We start from the raw sequence: 17418 nt of genomic DNA on the forward strand, positions 1-17418 counted from the left end.
TTCTAATTAGCATGCATGAATCAAAAACCATATATACGCCATGCTATATTCAAATTAAATGAACCTACCTTATAAACTTGTCCATATGTTCCATTTCCAACAAGTTCCACTAATTCAAAAATCCCTGCAGGGTCCTAAAAGAAAATAAACAAACAACAAATATTCAGCACAATATTCTAGGCATTGTTGTAATCAAAAGCAAAAATTCAAAATAAGCAAATACATAACTTTAGCTTTGGGGGTACTCATGTGTTAATATTAATTGCTATTAAAATTTAATTCAGCTACAGCTATGAAACTAGTCAAAATCTACTTTCTTTCCATTTTACATCTCTATGAGATGTGTTTAAACCAGACAAAAAGAGATATGACTTTCACTGAAACAATAACAAAGAATTAACATATTTCTCACAGTCAGATGGAAACACACTTGCAGGTACATCAGGATAAAATGAAAGAGCCATCATCCTGAGAAAGGATTCTAATTTCTCAGATCTTTCTCTATGAAGCTTCTGAGCTGTCCATTATGTTGAACACGGTCAAGAAGGGGGTGTTTCTGTGTGGTGGGGCAATCTTACATAAGGTAGTCAATGGTTCCCAAGAGCAAATGCAACCAACATAGCTGCCTCTGGGGCACCTGGGTGGCTCAGTCAGTTAAGCGTCCAGCTCTTGGTTTTGGCTCAGATCATGAGTTCACGATGCGTGAGTTCGAGCCCCGCATCGGGCTCTACACTGTCAGTGCAGAACCTGCTTGGGATACTCTCTCTCCCTCTCTCTCTAGCCCTCCTTTGCTTGTGTTCTCTCTCTCTCTCTCTCTCTCTCTCTCTCTCTCTATCTCTCTCTCTCTCAAAAATAAATAAATAAACTTTAAAAAAACACAGCTGCCTCTCTCAGCATGTTTTTCTTTGGATTCATCTTCCCTCTTTACAAGGCTGTCCTTGCAAAATATGTTTCTGTGGATGCTCTCCAGATCCCGCAGTACCTGAAGAGTCCCTGCAGGATTTTGAAGACAAACTAAATTGGAGATTGATGCAAGTCCGTACCACCAAACAGGTGTCACCTAACCCTCAGAGTCAGCTAAATGTTAGGGTGCTCCACAAATGTCCAATGAGTGCTACTTCTTACTAAATTACTGTCCACAAAAGTTGAAAAAAAATATCAAAGCCTATAAAATTCAACTCAGAAGCATAAACTGACTCTGACCTCTACTGATATCTAATTGGACAGAAATTATTTCTTTAAGGGCCTAAATGAAGAATCACAAACTTAAACGTCCACAGAGGCTAGGCAAGTAACATAAGAGAACAAAGTGCAGGGCGCCTGTGGCTCAGTTGGTTAAGTGTCTGACTTCAGCTCGGGTCATGATTTTGCAGTTCGTGAGTTCGAGCCCCATGTCAGGCTCTGTGCTGACAGCTCAGAGCCTGGAGCCTGCTTCAGATTCTGTGTCTCCCTCTCTGTCTCTGTGCCTCCCCCACTCATGCTCTCTCTCTCTCTTTCTCTCTCTCTCACACACACTCTCTCTCTCAAAAATAAATAAACATTAAAAAAAAAAAAAGAGTGAAGTGGGCCAGCTGGGGTCTGTGGCAGCCTGAAGAAGCCATGTCTCCCTGCAGAGAGGGAGGTAACATAGCTGGGACCAGTTGGTTCTTACATTAACCTATGAGCACAATATTGCCAGGTCTGAAGTTTTGTGTTTTGTTTTTGTGTTTTGTGTTTGTTTGTTTCCAAGATGTCCTAATTTTTATTTTTTTAAGTTTCTTTATTTATTTTGAGAGAGAGAGAGAGGCAGACAGAGAGAGAGAGAGAGAGAAAATCCCAAGCAGACTCCTCACTGTCAGCACAGAGCCTGATGCGGGGCTCGAACTCACGAACACATGAGATCATGACCTGAGACAAAATCAACTGTCAGAGGCTTAACCGACTGAGCCACCCAGGTACCCCTGTCTTAATTTTTAAACGTTAGGCGCGAACTGTGAGGGAAGGCCAAATAAAAAAAGGCTGCAAAAGCGTCAACACTTTTGTAAGAGCACCACCATATATTGTCAGGGTGACTGAGAGGCAGGAGAGGGAAGGCCTGGGCTTTGGATTCAGACAGACCTGGGTCGAATACCAGCTTTCCCTTGACTGGCTGCATGATCATAGGACACCCTGGGAGAGCACCTCAGTCTCTGGGCAGAGAAAACAGATATGACACGCGCCTTGCAGAGCTCTGATGAGGAGTGAGTGAGGGCCTAGCACTACACCCTGCACGTGGTTGGCAATCGGCTAACGTGTAATAGCAGTCATCCTGAAGCTGAGGGTCTGCACACCACTAGCAGCATTTAAAAGGTGAAGGGCTGCTCAAGGCTGCCATGCATGGGGAAGGAGACAAATGAGTTTGATGTGACAAGCGAGAGTCATTTCGAGTTACAGTCTTCAGCACATCAGGCCCAAGGAAAGCCCTTTGCTGTATGCCTTTGAAGACTCCGCAGAGAAAACAAATTAAAAAATAAAATAAAAGCCCAGCAGTTGAAGCACGTTGTCACCGAGAAAGATTGTCATCTGCGTAATCCATCGTGATAAAGCCAGGAGGGCAAGAAACCACACTCCACAGCCTGAGAAATCCGGAGGTTCCAGCCACGCCCCACGTGGTCAGGGGGTGTGGACAACGTTCCAGAGGGAACCCTGTGACAGCAGAGACGGTAAGGGCCCAGGGCCCTGTCAGCGGAGACCCCGTGGCTAACAGAGCACCTGGGAGGCCTCAGGATGGGAACAGAAAGTTGTGTGTGTGAGACCGCTAGGCCAGCAGAACAGCAGGTTCTATTACATGCAGGATTAGAAAGAAATGAGGGAACGAACGGTGGGGGAAAAAAAGCCCACAAATGGTGGCAGCTGCTGTTTGTTTCTAAGTTGTGCTCCCAGTAGTTTGTTTTCTCAGCGGTGTTTCTGCAACAAATTTTGAGAGAGGTTCTACATTTGCTCGAAATATCTCAATTGTGTTTTCAACATTCGTTTTTCTTGACTAAAAAAACAGAATTTGAATGAAAGAGAGAAGATCCAGAAGGGTGACTACCACCTGCCTTAGGGAGCCTAGGAAGCAGTGGGGGAGGGGATGGTGGAAGGGGAGGGCAGGAGCAGAGCGGGGACGAGCTTCTAGGCCAAGGGGCCACCCCACCTCACAGACCCCTCCTCGGGGCTGAGGTTCAATGGGCTGAATTCAAGAGCATCTGGGCAACTGACTTCTAGCTCTTTCCTCTTGAACAGTCCACTAATGGGCCTATGTCTCAGCCAATCAGGACCAAGGAAGTGCAATGCCAAGATTTTTGTTCCAGCTGCTGGGAGAGGGGTCTTCCAGCTGGGTGCATCCAACGGACTCAGAATTAAAGGTCAGAGTAACCACAGGGATGGATTGGTGACCACCTTGGGTAGACAAACAAACTAGAAACAATCATGAAATTGGGGTGGTTCTCCAGGAAATGGGACTCAGAATTACTGAGATTTACACAGAGGGATTTTATCGGGGTGTTCCACGGAATCAACACCAGTTGGGAATGAAAGAATTCAGATTGGAATGAGCAGACAGAATGATGCAATGGAACCAAAACTTCATCTGATCCCACAGGAGCTCTGGACCCAAGGCGACTCTTCAAAGTTATCCTACCCCGGGGCATGGGAGCCTTTGCACCCCACCTCCATTGACTAGTCATTGCATACAGGCTGTCCACTGTCCCCATCCCAGAGGTTATGATCTTGTGTGAAGTGACACTCTTCTGCTGAGGACAATCCCCAGGTGAGAACAATCACTAGCTGCCTTCACTCCCAGCAGGTGGACCCCAGCAGGTGGACAAGGAGTGCCTCAGGAGCAAAGAAGGCAACTGGGTGACACATCACAGCAACCACTATAAGCATCATGGCTAGAAATGAGTACCAACGTGGAACTGGAAGAGAAGTCGAGAAGCATCTATCTTCTACAGTATGCTGACAATAAGACAAAATGGCACAATTCGGGTCATGGTATTTACAAGGAGGAGGCTCTCTGAGACCCTGGAAAGCAGAGGGCAGACATATTGTCCAGGAGCACTTGAATTAAGCACTTATCCTAAGCTTCCCTCTCCCCTACCTCCACTCCAAATACCCAAGAGCTGATGTTTGTGAATACTCCCATACACAAATGCATCTAACTGCTAGTTAGGCTCTTGTGGAATAATGCTAGCTTGAACTGGGTAAGCACTCATTCATGTGTTTTCTCCACTCTTGGAGAACTCTAAAATAATTTCTCCCAAGGGTCACCAATGACCTCAATCTCTTATCTATAATGGTCTCTTCTCAGTCCCGTCCTGGCTATTCCCTTTGAGGCATTTATACTGCCAAGCATCATCACTCTTGTTGAAATATGTCCTCTCCCTTGTCTTCTAGCATACCACTCAGTTTCTCACAGAGATTCTGTTTCTTCCACCCAGACCTTAAAGATAGGCTGACCCCAACGTTCCAACCTCATGCTGGTCACTAAGTACTAACGATTTCATCTCCCAATATCCATTATATCCATCTACTCTGTTCTGTTCATACAACAGGCCTCATCTTCTCTTGCCGGGACTATTTACTTTCAATCAATTCTTTCCTCCTTCACACTGAACTTTCTAAAAAGACACAACACACCATGCTTTAGAATCCTACACAGTGTGGTTCAAATTGAAAGTCGAGGTCCTGTCATTCTCAGGCCCAGTGTTCATTCCCACTCTCACGTCCCATCATTTTGTACTACAACTAACTGCCTCAAACCACCCGCTATGTCCCTAGCACACCTTACAGGCCATGTCTCTTTGCCTTGGTTCATAATGTCTGTCTGCCAAGATTATTCCTTCTACCATTCAGGCAAGCCCAGCCTTAAAAGCCCAGTATGCCACCTCCTCTGTGAAGCTCTTCTCAAATTAGTACCACCAACTCTCTGCACCCACAGCACGTTGTACATAGCTCTATCATAACCACTTTCACCCAGTGCCACTCCCTCTCCCATTTCTTTCCCTTGATAAATTACAAATGCCCTGAAAACAGGGACTATAACATATTTATTTTAGAATTTCTAAGCACTTAGCATGGTGTCCAACACAGAACTTCTAGACATTAACTATTTGCTGAACAAGGTTGATGCCCCACTCCCAACTCTCCACCACACGCCTAGAGGAAGCTGCCAAAATTGGGATCAGAATGTCAAGCCAAAGGTCTAGCAAACTTACAACATTTCTTTTTACAATCTAGACAAGCTGTCCCAGTCACTACCCCTTCCATTTCCCTTACCCAGCTTCCAGTTGCACAAAACTGGCACATACTCTAGCTCCTATGGTATTCCCAGCTCTAAGGAAAATTCATAAAGCCCGTTGGTCTAAGCTGTGCTTCAGGTGCATTGAGAAGACAGGCTGTCAGGATGCCGCCAAGTGCAATGCAACAAGGCGATGTACCTAATAATCATGTTACAAAGACAGGAAAGCCAAGAGACAAGATTCAGCTTAATTCTCTCTCTCATGTTTGTTTAGCTGCTCATAAAGCCAGGATGGGCAGCATGGAAGAAGGTTACATACGCCAAGAAGAAAAGAGCAAATCATTGACATTTACCAAAGTCAGGAATCCCTGTTGGCTATACAAGCCTTTATTCAGATCTTAACCTTTGCTGGGAGACGGAGAAGAGAATTTAATTCTAAGGTAGAGTAGTTTACATTATTTCATAATGAAACATAACTACATATCAAAAGGCAAGCTGTTTCATAAAAGAAAATTGTAACTTTTCAGTAAGTACTGATAAAGACAAATTTGGTTAGCCACTATAATAAAAATCACAATAATAGCGAACATTTTAAGAGTCTTTACATGCCAGGTACTATTCAAAGCATTTTCCACGAATGGGTCATTTAATTATTACAACTATCAAATGGATGCTCTTGTTGTCTCCTGTTTTACAGATGAGGAAACTGCGGCACAGAGAGGTTAAGCAGTCAGTTAAGGTCACACCATTGATGAGTGACTGATCTAGGATGGGTACCTGGCTGGCCAGACTCCAAACACTGGACTCTTGACCACTTTGGACCCTTTCAGCTTCATAAAATCAGCATTCCCAGCCCTTGACTTACTACTACTCACTAGCTCTCCAGGCTTGGGCAAGCTTCATCACTTCCCTGAGTCTCAGTTCCTTCATCTTTAAAATGGGGGATAATATTGCCTCCCTCACAGGGTTACCTTGACAGCTGTGAAAGTGTCTAGACTAGCTCAGGGCCTGACACCTATAGTATTTCAACAAACATTAACCTCCTTCCTTCCTTTTTTCTCTCTTCAAAGAAAGAGTTCATTTAATATACATGGCCTATGCCACAGAAAAATTCCGTCTGTATTCTGTATATTTTCAACTAACAAAGCCAATAAAAGAAAATCTATTGTTTTTAACCAACACCAAGCGCTTAGCAAACAGGGTCAGATGTTTATGGACAAACAGATGTCTCTTCAGAAATTGCTGAGAAGTTGGGAAGACACATTAAGTTTAGGGGGGCTCCTGGGATGCTGGAATAAATTCTCTCCTTCATCAGCTGATGAAATTCAGGCAATACTGGCAGGCTCAGGCCTGACTTCACCGCAGAATGGAGAGATTTAAGATTTAGGGGTTAAAATCCCAGCCACTGAATTATATGTTAATTCCTCCAGGCCCCCTGAATGACCCAGCATTTCTCAGAACACTAAACAACATCTCTACACTAAATCCCAAAGATCGAAAAAGACAAACCTAAATATATAACCAGGACGATGACTTCCTTCGTTTCACAAGAGGTGATGTATATTCTCCCCAACCCTTCTCCCTTCTCTGAGATGAAATTAACAGAGGGATTGGGAGAGATGATGGCCAGTGGCCAGTGGCCAGATTCTAGACACCTTTTCTCCAAACTCCTCTCAAAGACCACTGTTCTGTTGCAGATCTTTCACTTGGGGTCACCAGTGTTTTGACAGGGTAAAACAGACCCCAGTAGAGTCCGGATGGCTGATATGGCTCCCAGAATGGCTGGCCACCCCCAGATTCCCTACTGACATCTGCCAAATGACTGTGCTTTACTCTAAACTTATGGGCCTTGAAAAGACCAAAATGTTATTTCTCTTGGAACCATATTTAGCAGCTGTTTTGTTCGGTTTCAGCCCTAACTGACAAGCATATGCTTACAAAAGCAAAACAGCACAAAGAAAACAGGAACAGTAGGAGAACTCTCCATATTTATCTTGAGCCTCCAGGCTTTTCAACACCATCGTTCTTCCCAAGTGAGCACAGTGATGGGAAACATCGTACTGAGGCCACATGCTGTACTCACAAACAGGCAAGGTCCCTCAAAGCTCATTTTTTACTGGCTTTCCCTCCTTCTAATGCGGGGATCTGAAGACCCAAAGGTCTTACCTTACACAATGGGGTTTACTCAATCCCTGAATGCTACCCACACTCTCCACACCCAACTACTGTCCAATGTAGGAGCGGGGGTACCCTGGCCCCCGCCTCCTGGTGCTTCCAATCTGATGAAGGAATAGACATGAGCACACATAACTACACATACATGGTCATTTAAATTTCAATTAAATTAGAGTGACAAGCAACATGGAGGAAAAATGCAAGGTGCTCTAAGAGTATATACCTGGTAGACCTAGAATATAATCCAGACTTATCTTCATTAACATACTGCCCAGGCCAGCATTTCAAATAGAAGAGGTAATTCAAGTAAAAGAATATATTACAAAATATAAAAAGAGGGGTGTTTTGGTGGCTCAGTTGGTTAAGCATCTGACTCTTGGTTTCAGCTCAGGTTATGATCTCACAGTTTGGTGAGTTCAAGCTCTGCATCTGGCTCTGCACTGGCAGCACAGAGCCTGCTTGGGATTCTCTCTGTCTCCCTTTCTCTGCCGCTCCCCCACTTGCACTGTCTCTGTCTCCCTCAAAATAAATAATAAGCTTTATATATATATAATATATATATATATTATATATATATATATGATATATAATATGAACTCAAAATAAATAAACTTAGATATAGAACAATGACTGCTGAATTTTCTCATTTGATCATTTGTGCAGAACAAATTAAATTATGCAGACCTATCAACTGATGCAAAAAAGCTAGGGTTCAATTTAGGATTCCACTCCTTGCTAGTGTTATTTGACCTCTTGTATTCTGGTTTTCCCACTGTAAAATGGGAGAATCCCACTTGGCCTGCCTTCGTGGCAAGGCTGTGTCCTGAATGTGAACGTGCTGAACACCTCCCCAGCCCCACTTGTCCAGTGTCGTCCTTTGGAAAGGGTGGTACTGACTGTGGGCTGACTCCAGGACACCATCTGCCCCACACAGTTGAGCCTAGCTAGGTGGTATTGCTCTTCTTTTTACCAGTACTAGCTCCTGGCAGGGTCAGGACATGGTCCTAGCTAAGCATCAAGCAACACCATCCTTGATGATGGTGGCTTCTAGCCCACAGGACAAGGAGTCCAGAACCTCCCCACCTTCTATTTGGTTTGCTACCTGTTTAGTTCCACCTGCTACTAAGCAACCATTGGTAGTGAAACAGCTTCCCATGCATCCTGCTCCCACTCACCTGCTTCACTAGAGACTCTATAGCTCCAGCCTGTCCTCATAAAGGCAGCCTTTAAAATTAGATCTGAAACCTGCTTCCTCAGAGCAATACCTGTGAGACCTGAAGCTGTAATGGTCATTATTACTGTCTCTGAAATAGACAATGGCCTAAATGCTTCATGTATTTTTTTCATCTTTAATCCTTACAACTCCATGAGGAGTACATATTACTAACCCCAATTTTCAGATGATGAAACTAAGGCTTCAAGGAATTAAATAACTTACCCAAGGTTAAATACTATGTGGTAGAGACAGCAGCCAAGACCAGGCTGTAAAGTGAGGATAAATACACCTCTTCTGAGGACTGTTCTGAGCACCAGAAACAACGTATATAAAGAATTTTGCACAAAGCACAGTAATAAATAAAAGCCACTGCTACTATTGCCATTGCTGCTGGTATTAGTAAACATTGTCCAAGGTGATAGCATTGGTTAGTAGTAGAGGTGGGAGTCAAATCCAATATTTTGAATGAAAGTCTGTCATTACTCACTTTTCTACAAATGGCCAATGTTGAAACTAACTTGTAGTTACAGGGATGGTGAAGACCTTGCAGTTTAACAATGGAGCCAGAGAAGGGCCAGTGACCTCCAACCAGGTAGTGCAATCAGCCAAGCGACTTGGGACTAGAAGTAAAATATGCCAGTGGTTGCTCAGTGTCCCTGCCTTCCCACTCGAGCCTGCAGTTCCAGAGGGGGAAACCAAGCAGGCTCTCAGATTCTATCCAAAGCTACAGTTTCCTTTCTTTTCTTTTCTTTTCTTTTCTTTCTTTTCTTTTTTTTTTTTTTTCCGATTTTGCCATCAGCTAAGATGAATACTGGTTATTTTAAGTTAATCAATTGACAGTGAGAGGCAGTATATCAAGCTAGTTAAGGCCACAGACCCTATAGCCAGAAATCCTGATTCTGATCCCAGCTTCACCATTTACTAGCTAAGTGACCTTGAGTGTATTATTTAAATCTCTCTGTGCCTCAGGTTCCTCAATTGTAAAATAGTGATTATAGTATGTCCACTAAATGGGATTATTACAAAATAATTAACATACATAAAATATTTAGAGCAATGTCTGGTGTGTTGTAAGTACTCAACAGTGTTGGCTAATAATTCTTTATCTCAGAATACAAACTCCAAGAAGGAATGACTTCTACTGGTTCTGTTCACTGCAATCTCCCCAGTACTCAGATCAGTGACTGGGACATTATAGACACTCAGAAAATATCTGCTGGCTGAAGAAAGAAAGTCCTACCACCAAGAGCCACAAGACAGTAAGATCTCTGACATTCAGGAGCAGGGATTTCTGAGATCTTGTCAATAAATCCCTCTCCCCATTTTACAGAAGAGCAAAGACCCAGATAGATAGTTCCTATATACTCATACAATGATAGGATTTTCCAACAAGAGAGTTTACGTGGAATGTCCAACGTATCACCTAGTTAGTGGCAGAGTTAGAACAAGGACCCCAAGTCCTTTAGACTTCTAGTCTTTTCTTCCAGTCAATAAAATCCTCTGAGGAAAGGAAAGAAATCACTCGCTTTCAGTGTCTGGCAGGGAGGAGAGCAGGAGTGTGGGGAGGATAGGTAGTGCTTGCATTCAGTTGTAAATTCCAGGTATTTGGGTTGAGAAGTGAATCTAAATCATGCTCCGGGAATGATATAATGTTATATATCACACATTTGCCAATTTGGTATCACTGAGATAGTCAATTTGGTGATATGTACATAGGTACATATCAGCATAAGAGATCATTGAATTTTTCCAAATGTATTTTTCTCAGTTCACAGATTTTACATAGTCATACTCATATTTAGCTTAGTTCCAAATTATCTCCTTAGAGCAGAAAACAAATAATTCTACATAAGCTTATTGTTATTTTATGGCTTACATTAGAAAAAATGGGCATGTATAATTAGGAACATAAAATTAAAAAGAGAACAATCAAAGAAGAACTTATAACATTAACTTGGATATTTATTCTGATTTTGGTAGACTGGCTACTTTAATCCCTTGTCTACTGTTGAGATTCACCAGCCAGCCCTTCTCACACTTCCTGACCCACACACAGATACTGAGCCATGCCAACAAAGTAGCCTGTGCCCATGTACAATGCACAAAGCCCATTGCTCTGTTCAGGGACTATTTCCGACTCACCCACTGTCAGGGAAAGACATACTAACTCCATAAAGCGGACTGAGAAATTTCTCCAGGATACTAAGCCAAAAGGCAGATTTTAGACAGGGATGGGATCTCCACCTTCCAGAACTTTCCCCAACTCTCCCACAGTCTGTTCAAGCTCAAACATGATAAGTTGCTCTAAAGGCCAATTTGTACATAAAGGCCACTATCCTGGTCCCTTCCCTCCCATCATCAGGTTGTCCCAGAGATTATACAGCTATTTGGGAAAATGTATCATTCAGTATACAGAGATATGCAAACATGAGAATTCTCTAGGCCTGTCAGGACAGAGTAACTTTCCAGTATTTGCAGCAACACGAGGTTGAAATGATGGGAACCAGGCTAGCAAAGATTCGGGCATTTTGCCTTTTTAAAGACGCTTATATGAAGAAAAAGAATAGCATTTGCAGCAGATGGACTTTAAAGACAAGAACTGATTACCTAAATCATCAAGTAAGAAATATTAGGAAACTACCCAAGGTTCCATTTTGGGAAGAAGAGCCTGAACCCTTCCCCCAAAGGTACTCATTTCCTACCTGCTTACAACAGACCAATGACATTTATATTTGCTTGATAGCATCTTCAACACTTTTCGCAACACTAGCAGGCAACCATGTCATTGACAACAGACCTTCTCTAAAGGGTGAGGAGGTTAATACTGGTTGGTTGGATTCCCTATTACTCTCCTGCTTTGAGAGAGGAGCGGGATGGCCAATAGCCAGGTAGGAACAGACAAGAGCCCATGAACATGTACCTGGGACGGGGGCCTGCCAACTGGCGAATGATGGTATGAGCTGTTCCAGTCATCACTTGGTGTCATCACTAATGGTACAGATGGCTGGTTAGTTAATACCAACTCTTACACAGATTATTGTAACAGGGCTTCGTTGGCATCTGAGCTATTTTTTTTTCTTCCAGGCTTTTGTCCCTGTGGCTAGGCTAGCAGAAAGAATATTCAAGTTTGTTTGTTTGTTTGTTTATGTTTGTTTTACAAGGCAGGTAATTTTTGAATGGGGGTTCTATACCATTTGTTCAAGGATCTAAAAAGTTTTTTGGCAGACTCAAGGAAAAAAAGCTAAATTTCTCCATCCCTCCGGGCTTCCAAAGATGTTAGATTTCCATTGTCAAGTAAGTCTGGGAACACTGAGTTTAAAAGATTAGCAATTTAGGTCATTCTTTACTGTGTGGCCTCTCCAGAGCCTTTAATGTGTTAATGTTCCCTATGAGTCTCCAAGAGACAAAGGCAAAGCTTTCCTTCTTTCCTAAACGTGTCTGGCTATAGAACATTTTTTAAAGGAATTTTGTGCCTTTGTAAGCACTGGTGTTCTGGGTAGCACAGGGTGGAAAATGATAGGGTATAGAGCGATCTTTCCCTTCCCATTCCCACTTAACAGAAGCTTGCATCTTAACTTACAGTAGCAGGGACTGCTCAGTGCCGCCTAATGTCCATTCTCCCATTGTTCCTTGGTAGCAAAAAAATCCCAATTTTATTTGGGAGACCAATGCATCCAAGTCAAAAACTGTATGCCCTAGCTCCGTTAAGCCTAGGAGAGAATATGTGACTAGGTTCTGGCCAATGATATGTAAGCAGAAGTATTGTGAAGGACTTTCAGATGGGCTGCTTAAATGGAGCTGACTTAGCTGAGAGAAAGGCTCTTTTGTCTTCCACCTTCTTCCTTCCAGTTCCTTGGAATGCAGATGTGATGGCCAGAACTCTGCAGCAATTTCTGACCCTAAAGTGAATTTAAGAATTGAAGCCTCATGCTAGGCTGTTACAGCAGAACAAAAAAATAATCCCAAGCCTCAGATGACCCTAGAACTACATAGGTTTTCTGTTTGTTGCAACTGAATTCGAATTGATTTGCTTTGAATTTTACCATTCAGACATTTTTTATTTATCTATGTTTAATTAACAGTTCTTCTTTAAAAGTACTCTTGTCCATCTGCCTTTTGATCTTTAATAGAGGTGATAGTCATTACAGTTGTTCCACAAATATTCAAGTTCTCCTGCTGTTATGTTATACAATATCACTTCCCCAACCCCTCTTTAAGTTGGGTGTGTGACCACATGATTCTCTTTTGCCAATGCACTGTGAGTGAAAATGACATGCCACTTTCAGATGCAATATTTGATTGCTATATCAGATACGGTGATGACTTTGGAAGCATGTGTGGACATGAAGTCTCCACTGGTCTATGTCTTTGTGTAGCTGCTGGATAGAGTCCTCTCCTGTTGGGCTCTGGACATGGTCAAGAAATAAACTTTAATTGTATTAAATCTCTAAGACTGTTTGTTACCACAGCATATCCTAGCCTATTCTGTCTGATAGAAAAGAAATGACCAAATGGTAGTGATAGTAATAATCTCACAGCAAAATGCTTTATGATTTCTGAGACAATATTTCTGAAACGAGCCACTTTTTCCTGGGCACCTCCTAATGCCCAGACACTGTGCAGGCCATTTTGCAAAAATTATTTTACTTAATATCTGCATTGATCCTGTGAGGTAGATTGCTTACAAAAGAGAAAACTAAAGCTAGGAGAGTAACCTACACGAGATCGATGTTCAATGCCAAAATGCACATTCTCCCCACTGTCTCCAACCTGCAACATCTGAAGCCAACTCTGGGAAATAAAAATGCTTACAAAGCTGGCTGGTGACACAGGAATTCCAGGAACCTTTTGTTACCAGGAAGGGGGAGGAAACATTAAAACATGGAGTTTGCATTCACAGGGCTGACCACATCCTACAGACCTAAACCAGGGCATGCCGGGGCTTGTAGTCCCCCCCCCCACCCCCCACCGAGGACAGCAGAACTGCAAGCCCTCCAGCTGCTCATTTGAGTCCTTTGAACTCAAAACCTGCTTTTGAGCCACTGTCAAGGTAACCACGTGGCTGAAAATAACTAATTGGGCAACATTCTCTGACTGCTGGCATGGGCAGTTATAATCTCAGCATCTCCGTGGCAACCTGACTGGAATTCTGGTTATTCGCACAAAGGAAAACCGGTCTCTGTTCAGTCCAGGGCTGCATTTTGTCTCTATTCCACTTTTCTCATTACAAGTTGCTACTGAAGGAACAATGCCTCTTTTATGAAGAATGTTTATCACTGGTCCGTGGAAAAACAGCATTTTCGTAATCAGGGAAAATTTTGGAAAGGGAGAAAATGGTAATGGATCCTTCACTGCCACATGCAAAGAGATTTTATTAAGATAGGCTCTATACAAACAGTAGTAGAGGTCACCGTAGGGTAGTGACCTATAGTCACGAGATGTCAATGGCATAGAATGGGCAATGGAGCCCTAACAACTACATGGCAATAAGTTGACCAGTGCTCATTTCCTGGGCACCTACAAGGGGCTATTGTAAACCCCTCCTCTGAATCCCAGTGGCTCCCCAGGGATTACTGGGTGGCTACTCTGTTCTACCATCCCATCCCATGCTGATGAATAAGGAGGAAACGTTTGTTGGAGGAAATGCTGTAATCCATTTCTCAAGGACCCTGCACAGAAAGGAGACGGGAGAGGTGTAGGAACCCTGCTTGAACCAGCCAAACAGGCTGAACACAGTATAAATGCTAAAGGAGTTCAGATGGGTGGGAAATCAATACAGACTGACACAGCCAGGGAAGGCTGAAAGGAAAAGTTGGGCATCAGGCTGGACTTTGAAATGTAAACAGGATTTGCATAAGTGGAGAGAGCTCAGCATGGGGACAAAAATTGCTTTTTTTTTTAAATGGAGTCATTTAAAAAGGACACATGTTAATAGCCTGTAGCTCTTCTGTCAGAAAGGACAGAAGCTTAGAAACATGTCACTTGTGGGACAGCACCTTCATTCAGCAAGTTCTAGATTATTTCTAGAAACCATGGGTCCATAAGCATTTCATAGGGCAGACAGATTTCAAGTATTGAACACACATGACCATAAAAAAGTGGCAGACGCACATGGAATAAAGAATACACAACGCCATTAATTTTTTTAAACAAAATGCTATGTTTGTTCCAGGTAACAAAGGAACCAGTAAATGGCGTTTACTGGTAAATGGTGTTGCTGTAGTAATTTGCTTACATCCACCTTTCCCACTCAACTATGTTCCCTCCCGCCACAGAGCAAGGGCCAGGATCTCTTCAAATTAATATCCTTAGCAACGTGCACAGTATCCAGGCTACAGAGGGCACTTAATAAATACTGGTTAAGTAAATAAATAATTGTATCAAGACTGACAAGATAATATACATAAACTATTTCCTTTTTCATTGGTGAAATAAAGACTAAGTAAGGAAGACCATATATCATGAAGATATGGATACACATTCCTCAGCAGTATACCGCTGGGTACCAGAGAACATGTGAGGCCACATTCAAATATGGCACATCTTCCCGGAAAGCCTATTTTCCACAAGGACTTCCGTGTTTGTTGTTTTAACATAGTGGTTAAACATGGATAAGCTGGTATCAGTATTTTTTTCCAGTAGAGGTACCATAGTCAGCCTACCAGTATCTCTTCAGGTTCGAATTTAGTCTCCTTCACCAATAGGAATGTTTTGGTAAAAAACATCCAGAAGCATATTGTCCACCTGTACCGCTTATATCTTTGATTTTCAAATACAGCAAATGCTCTTTATTTCACCTCCTTCATTCAAAATTTCCCATTAGTTAGATGGACCTGGACAGTTGTTTAATTTCCCATTGTCCTCACAGAGTAGATTTTAAGAAAAGCAAACATTTAAAAAAGATAACAAAAGAAATACTTATTTAAAAAAAAAAACAGTCCATCAACTGATGAATGGATAAAGAAATTGTGGTTTATATACACAATGGAGTACTACGTGGCAATGAGAAAGAATGAAATATGGCCCTTTGTAGCAACATGGATGGAACTGGAGAGTGTGATGCTAAGTGAAATAAGCCATACAGAGAAAGACAGATACCATATGGTTTCACTGTTATGTGGACCCTGAGAAACTTAACAGAAACCCATGGGGGAGGGGAAGGGAAAAAAAAGAGGTTAGAGTGGAAGAGAGCCAAAGCATAAGAGACTGTTAAAAACTGAGAACAAACTGAGGGTTGATGGGGAGTGGGAGGGAGGGGAGGGTGGGTGATGTGTATTGAGGAGGGCACCTGTTGGGATGAGCACTGGGTGTTGCATGGAAACCAATTTGACAATAAACTTCATATATTGAAAAAAAAACAACACCATCTCAGTCATGTGCCATTTACCTTGAATTGCTGCTAATTATAGTCAGACATCTCTACTAAAGCTGGTAGTCTAGGATCTGTGTTAGACAACATTGCCATTCTAGTATCTCTTAGTGACTCTGTCTAAACCGAAAAGGGAATAAGACTCTTTACAAATTATTATTAAGTCTTACTTCTCAACAACATAAAAATGTCCTCTCTTCCCCCCAGTCCTTTGGATGAGTGAAATTGTCCTGAGAGGCAAAAAGGATCATTCTATTTCTTGAGCAGAGAGATGGTCTAATGGCCATGCTAGCACTAATTAAACGAGCAGCACATTTTTGTTTTGTGCACTTTTCAGTATATATTTTGCAATTAAAAGGGTCAAAAAAATCATTGAATCATGAAGAAGGCAACTTCAGTGTAAAAGAATGAGGAAATAGATATAAGCAGCCACCCACCGATTGCTCAGTGCTCAGTCAGTGAGGCTTACTTAAAACCCACTAGGTAAAAGTCTTTTGTTACAGCACAGAAATTCTTGCCCTGACTATGGCATTCCCCTCAGTAGTTAACCATACCACACAGTACGACGCTAAGCGTATAATTCTTATAGAGTATCTACTTCACTGACTACTGTTTGCCAGTGAATGTGCTGTAAAACAAATCTATGGCCACATCCCCAAAACCTGACATCAGCTCTCACATTGTCCACACTTGTTCCAGAGATAGAGCTTTCCAACAGCCCCCTCCTGTGCCCTTCTCAGCCACTATATTCAAATGCTTTTTTCAAGATGAGAAACCTGGGGAGTAAGTGGCTGGAGGTATTGTTAGGCAGGTGGGATTTTGTGCAGCTGATTGTCAAGTCAAACAATGAATTACGAAGAATGACAACGACTGGAAAATCTGCATGTCATTAGAATAAGCTTTCTCTTTTGAGTAGAACCATTTGGCTAGGACCAAAGCCACAGGCAGACCTAGAGCCTAACCAGTAAGTGTGAGGCCTGGGGAGTTCTAGCAAGCCCTGGCAAGGAGACACTAGTTCTCCACTCTGCAAAGTCCCTTGGGTGAAGGCACAGCTCTCCACAGGGAGAAACGCACAGTTAAAGTGGCTGAGTGGGGCAGAACTGGGGCTCGGGCAAAACCAAAGCCATAGCTGCACCACCAGTAGTACTGGCAGAGAAGGTGGGGCAGGGTGGACCTCTCCAAAGGAGAGAAAAGATCCCTGCCAGTGAATTACTTGGCCATTTGATATGCTCATTTAACTTTAATCCTTTCCAGGAATAATTTTTAAAAATGATCAAACGGCCTGCATGCATTCGGGTGATTTCCGTATACTATACGGTAGTCAACAGAGACACTGACCAGGGGCGGAGCTGGTGAGCTTCCCCTCAGCCTCCATCTCTTAGCACCACCCCATCCCTGCCAACGGCAAGAGGTGAGGTC

The 17418-nt window shown here is 42.7% G+C and overlaps 1 protein-coding gene across 4 annotated transcripts in view; it reads right to left on the reverse strand.

Annotated features, from left to right (window-relative positions):
- Positions 1 to 17418, reverse strand: part of TNIK (TRAF2 and NCK interacting kinase) — a 396007-nt gene that overhangs the window by 309592 nt on the left and 68997 nt on the right. For all 4 annotated transcript variants that reach the window (XM_030330590.1, XM_030330591.1, XM_030330587.1 and 1 more), the window contains exon 2: positions 69 to 134. In XM_030330590.1, the coding sequence (XP_030186450.1) occupies positions 69 to 134 (66 nt within the window). The remainder of the gene's footprint in view (positions 1 to 68; positions 135 to 17418) is intronic.

This window comes from Lynx canadensis, chromosome C2 (genome assembly GCF_007474595.2).
Source record: "Lynx canadensis isolate LIC74 chromosome C2, mLynCan4.pri.v2, whole genome shotgun sequence".
Classification (NCBI taxonomy): domain Eukaryota; kingdom Metazoa; phylum Chordata; class Mammalia; order Carnivora; family Felidae; genus Lynx; species Lynx canadensis.